Genomic DNA, 6,000 nt, shown 5'->3' on the forward strand with positions numbered 1-6,000 from the left:
GGTCATTAGCCGTGTAAATGCCAATGAGCTTACCCCAGCTAATTAATCCATTATTAAAATTGTCGTGATTGACTGTCTTCCCTTTCGCCGGAAATTAGGAAAGTTAGCAACCGTCACCAAAATCATACACACTGAAGCGGTTGATATAAAATGACAAGTTAATTAATATATATTATTTTCAGTTTTTTCTTTCTTGTACATACTGCATGCAAGGTTTGACCCTTTCCCATTGCTTTTCCATTTATTATTACTTAAAATAAGTATGAAAATTTTGATTTGACTTGATTTCTTCGTCTCTCTATAAAGGCCTCATTGCATCTTGCTTAAAGCATCCCATTCTTTTCTATTGTCCGTGATTTTTAATTTAGAGAATGGGTTCCTTAACCTTTGCTGAAAAGCCTCATGCAGTCTGCATCCCTTACCCAGCTCAAGGCCACATAAATCCCATGCTAAAACTAGCCAAATTGTTACACCACAAAGGCTTCCATATTACCTTTGTTAACACCGAATACAACCACAATCGCCTCCTCAAATCTCGAGGCCCAGACTCTCTCAATGGCCTCCCTTCCTTTCAATTTCGTACCATCCCCGATGGTCTCCCTCCTACTGACACTGATGCTACCCAGGACATACCGTCCTTGTGCCAGTCTACCAGGAAAACTTGCTTGTCACCCTTTAGAGACCTCCTCTCTAAGCTCAATCACACCTCTTCATCCAACGTTCCTCCTGTTACTTGCATAGTTTCAGATGGGGTCATGAGCTTCACCCTTGATGCAGCACAAGAGCTTGGCATTCCTGAGGTTCTGTTTTGGACAACTAGTGCTTGTGGCTTTATGGCATATCTTCACTATCGCCACTTAATTGAGAAGGGTTTCACACCTTTGAAAGGTTCTTTCCGTTGATTCTTTCTGTACTTCATGAGGCGATTAGATTCATTATTTATGATATATTAATAGTTGTTTGTTGTTTGTTTTCAATTTTCAGATGAGAGCTACTTGACAAATGGTTACTTGGATACTGTTATAGACTGGATTCCAGGCATGAAAGGTATCCGCTTGAGGGATATTCCAAGTTTTATTAGAACTACAGATCCCGAAGATGGTATGCTAGATTTTGTACTTTCAGAGACAAAAAGAGCGCAGAAAGCCTCTGCAATTATCTTGAATACCTTTGATGCCTTAGAGCATGACGTTTTATCTGCACTTTCTTCATTGTTGCCTCCTGTGTACTCCATTGGTTCTCTTCAACTTATCCTCAATAACGTTAATGATGAGGACTTAAAGTTGATAGGATCAAATTTATGGAAGGAGGAATCTGGTTGTCTTGAGTGGCTAGACTCAAAAGAACCCAACTCTGTTGTTTACGTCAATTTTGGAAGCATCACTGTCATGACAACTGAGCAATTGGTGGAGTTTGCTTGGGGACTTGCTAACAGCAGCCAAACATTTTTGTGGGTCATTAGACCAGACCTTGTTTCTGGGGACACAGCGGTTCTCCCAGCAGAGTTTTTGACGGTGACTAAAGAAAGAGGTCTTCTAGCTAGCTGGTGCCCACAGGAACAAGTACTAAACCACCCATCAATCGGGGCGTTCTTAACACACAATGGATGGAACTCTACACTCGAAAGTATTTGTGGAGGAGTGCCTATGATTTGCTGGCCTTTCTTCGCGGAGCAACAGACCAATTGCAGATACTGTTGCAAAGAATGGGGCATAGGTATGGAGATAAACAGTAATGTAAAGAGAGATGAAATTGAGAGCCTAGTGATAGAGTTAATGGAAGCAGACAAGGGTAAAGAAATGAAAAAGAAAGCCATGGAATGGAGGAAGATGGCAGAGGAGGCTGCTGCTAGTCTCGAAGGTTCATCTTTTCGGAATTTGGACAACTTGATCAACCAAGTGCTCTTATCTTCGAAAAATTATAGTGATCGCGGGATGTAGGATTATTTTCATGTAATAAAAAATCAGTAGCAGTTAAATGGGCCTTAAAAATTTATAAATTAATAATAACACTACTTGTTTGTTTCTAACTTCCTATTTTTCTTTCTTCTCTCTAGATTTTCTTTTATTCTATGTATTTTTTCTATTTCTATTGGTAGAAAATCCAATTTAGTGACATGGAGGTGCTATTACCACATTTGACCACTTTTATTATTAGTGACACTTTGGCGGTTGAAAATCCAATTCAGTTGATATGTTTATATTAAAGCCACCAAACCACGAAAGGGTGCATTTAATTTTATAGAGTGAGGATAATTATATCTTTTTGTTATCTCTTACATTCTTGAATTTTTTCATATTTTATAGTTTTTAATATTACTATTATTTTTAAAGAAAAAAAGAATTATTTTAATTTATTAAGCCACTGCCTAAAAAGTTACTCTGCAATGCATCCTTCTGCCGGCTAATAAGGAGGTGTGAATCAAGTGATTTGGACATCAACAAATGCAGGACAAGGATAATTCACCGTCCAAGCGAAAAATAGAAGGCCATTCTCTGTCTAAAAATGCAGGGTACTCCCCAAATAGACAAATTACAAAAGAATAAACAAACAAATAAATAAAATCCCTCAAATATTTATTTTTCTGTGGTGTGTTTCCATCTTTATCCTCTGTCTCTATCTCACTCCCCAAAATGCAATTTCCCATATCAAACAAGCAATCCACATCGTGAGAATTTATGTTGCTGTCTAGTCCCACTATCTCATTTTCTCTCTCTCTCTCTCTTCCCATCTTCTGCAACTATTAATGCTCATACCAATCCCAGTTGAAACCCACGTCCTCATAACTTATCTGCAATTATTACTTCCATTAAGCCACAAATCCAGTCAATCTTATTTCATAAAATTGTTAGTTTTATGGGGCAAAATCTAAATTTCTTCACAGGACTGTTTTCTTTAAATAAAGAGTCTTTGAATTTATTTTTTTAAAAATAATTTATTTTACATTTTAAAATTATTCAATTAAATTATATTTATATTCTACTAAATTAAATTTTTTAATCCTATAATTTTAATTAATATATTATTTAATTTTTATAATAATAATAAGATAAATTAAAATATTTTTATTATTTTTTAATTTACATATAATTTAATAAATTAAATTAATTTATACACTTTTTAAAATATATTTAATAAATTGAAATTGGTGGGTTTACAAGATGTAGACCCTGAATAATAATTCGATTAAGAAAAGAAATTATGTAATTATGATTTATTTTGTCACAAATCTAACTTGGATGAGAAGAGAGTTATATTTTTAAGCTTTGGTTCTTTTAATAATTCGTTGGTGATGGAGGATTGATTTTCAAGACAGCAGATGCAATATCCACCTAAATTTTAATTTTGACAATCCCAAATAAATTATTGGTGGGGAAAATCATAGACAAAGATGAAATGGTCTATTTATAAATATTTTTTTATAAAAAAATAGTAAAAAAATAATTTCCAGCCCACTAAAGTCCTACCTTAGATTTTTGAAGGACGTCATTTTGATATCGACACCTAGATAAAGGCCTCTAACTTTAATTTGAGAGAAATATAGCTTTGGTGGGAGCTGCTGTCGGTATTGGAAATGTCTTTAGTTCTTTGATCCATTCCGTGACTAGAAATCCATCCTTACCAAAACGCCATTTTGGGATAATCGAAACTATTGCATTGTTTGCATTAATGATGGCGGGTAGAGCCGTTTGGTAGCTGGCAATGCTCATAATATAAAATTATTTATTTTTTAAAAAATATAAAAATTTCGATTTAAATTGAAAAAATTGATCCAACAGAATTAATTAAAAATTTGATTTGATTTTTTATTATTTTAATTCGATTCAATTTTTAATTTCTAAAATTTTAATTATTTTAGTTTGATTCAGAATTAATTAAAATTTTGATTTGATTTTTTATTATTTTAGTTCGATTCGATTTTTAATTTTTAAAATTTTAATTATTTTGGTTTGATTCAATTTTAATAAGAAAAAATCGAAAAAATAAAAAAAATCAAACTAAACCCATTAGTGATAATAGTATATTATTGAAAATAATATAGAGAGATTAGATTATATTAAAAATAAAAATAATTATTAAAAATTCAAATTGATCAAATCGAATCGAATCTAATTGAATCATATCGGTTCGGTTTGATTCAGTTTTTGACCAAAATTGATTCGATTTGATATTTATAAATATCAAAATTTCAATTTTCAGTTTGATTCGATAATGCTCACCCCTAAATGGATACTGGGTGTTGTGTGTTCGAGTTTGATTCGATAATGCTCACCCCTAAATGGATATTGGGCATTGTGTGTTCGACCCGAGCAGTAACTAACGCGTTAAGTATCCTGGGAGAGTTAGAGTCGAAAAGAGGATTCCTCACTTCTTTTTCTCATTCAAAATCGTGCATGGGATTTTCATCTCGTAGGGCTTCTAAGTGACATCTTGTTATTGCATCGAAATATATAAATGTTGATTGTTAGGCTGCGCTCTCACTATCAACGGCAAGGCAAAACCTCTTTATGAAGTCTAACTCAAGGGCTAGCACTATCGATGTCAATCTAAGCTAATCGGATACTTAAGTCGAGTATTTTTATTAGAGGATGATACCAAGCCTTTATTATTATTATATTAATATTAAGTCGAGTGAGCTTTTCTAATACTAATCGTTTTCTAATACTAATCAAAGACGAAAAGTCAGAATTTGCATAGAGATTATAGGCGCTTATCTATCGTGGAGCTCGGTAATCTTTCTTAAAATCGCTATGTATTCTTGAACAGAAAGTGATATGCTTTCGAAGATCATTTCTGGTCTATCCATGTTAATTAAATCTATCCCGCGAAAGAAAGGATAGTTCATTCTTAGGGTGAGAAGCTATTCCTCACGAAATAAAAGGATCAAAACCTTCCACACCCCATGCTGGACTTATAAGTTGTACCTTTCTAGTTAATCCATAAGGTTCAGACACCCATATTCCAAGACCTAACTTTATACAGTTAGATACAAAATTATTTATTTTTGAAACAGGAAATAAAGTAGTAGATGTTTTAGCCTCCTATCGCCGTGAAAAAAAAAATCAGACCAATTGGGGGAGTTGGAGTAGGTAAAACAGTACTTATTATGAAATTAATCAATAATATTGTGAAAACTCACAGAGTGTATATGTATTTGGCCGGGAAAAGAAGAGCAATCGCAAATCTCATGAATTTTTTTCTTTCTAACTAAAGGTAACATATACTTTTTTTTTTATTTTCCGTCTTTCTATGCTAAAAAGATCAATCAATTTTTTAAATGGTTTATATTTGGTTTTGAAGATTTGGGTGTTGATTCAAGTTGCTTGAAAGTCTTGGAAGCCTCTACACAATCTTATATTTTGGTTGATCTAATAGTCAGAGGTTAGTTTTCCTTTTTTTTTTTTCTAAAGATTCTCTTTTTATAATTTAAGACTATAATAATCTTGCATTTATCCTTTGATGTGAGTTTGGTTTTGATTTAAGTGCATGTTTGGTTATAATCTCTTATTCTGATTTATTAAAAAAAATTTCTGAGCCTAGAAAAAATATAATGACTCCCTAGAAAAAAGAAGCAAGACTTTTTTCCAAACGTATATAATCCATTTAGTAAAATTTTAATTTAATTTAATTCTAATTTCCACAGACTGCATTCATATCTACTTATAAATCTATTTCTTTTAGTAATTTCTTGTAAGAATAACGAGAGAAATATAAATATGTAATTTCAAAAAGTGAATTACAAACTAAAAAAAGAAAAAAAAAAAAAAAAAAAAGAAAGCCTTTTATTTGGCTTACAGTCCTCTTCCTTTCTCAACTCTTTTGAGTGTGACATTTTCTTAACATTTAGAATTTTTTTTTTCCCTAAATATCATATTTTGTTATGTGTCATACAATCACGAATCCAAAGATTGACGTCTCTGGGTGAAATGACAAATTGATCAATTTGAAATATACATAAGATTGATATCTTTGCAGAAGAGATTAGAGAGGCGATCGATG

General features: G+C 32.4%; 1 protein-coding gene across 1 annotated transcript; it reads left to right on the forward strand.

Moving 5' to 3' along the window:
* The first annotated feature begins 316 nt into the window (after positions 1 to 316).
* On the forward strand, positions 317 to 2,115 carry LOC110610071 (7-deoxyloganetin glucosyltransferase). Its single transcript, XM_021749940.2, has 2 exons — positions 317 to 888; positions 985 to 2,115. The coding sequence occupies exons 1-2, from the start codon at positions 372 to 374 to the stop codon at positions 1,938 to 1,940; spliced, it is 1,473 nt and encodes a 490-aa protein (XP_021605632.1). The 5' UTR covers positions 317 to 371; the 3' UTR covers positions 1,941 to 2,115.
* The last annotated feature ends 3,885 nt before the right edge of the window (positions 2,116 to 6,000 follow it).

The sequence above is a fragment of the Manihot esculenta genome, chromosome 2 (genome assembly GCF_001659605.2).
Source record: "Manihot esculenta cultivar AM560-2 chromosome 2, M.esculenta_v8, whole genome shotgun sequence".
Classification (NCBI taxonomy): domain Eukaryota; kingdom Viridiplantae; phylum Streptophyta; class Magnoliopsida; order Malpighiales; family Euphorbiaceae; genus Manihot; species Manihot esculenta.

Coding starts and splice junctions, on each gene's coding strand:
- LOC110610071 (XM_021749940.2), top strand. CDS start 372: ATGGGTTCCTTAACCTTTGCTGAAAAGCCTCATGCAGTCTGCATCCCT. Junction 889..984: donor GGGTTTCACACCTTTGAAAG/GTTCTTTCCGTT, acceptor TTCAATTTTCAG/ATGAGAGCTACTTGACAAAT.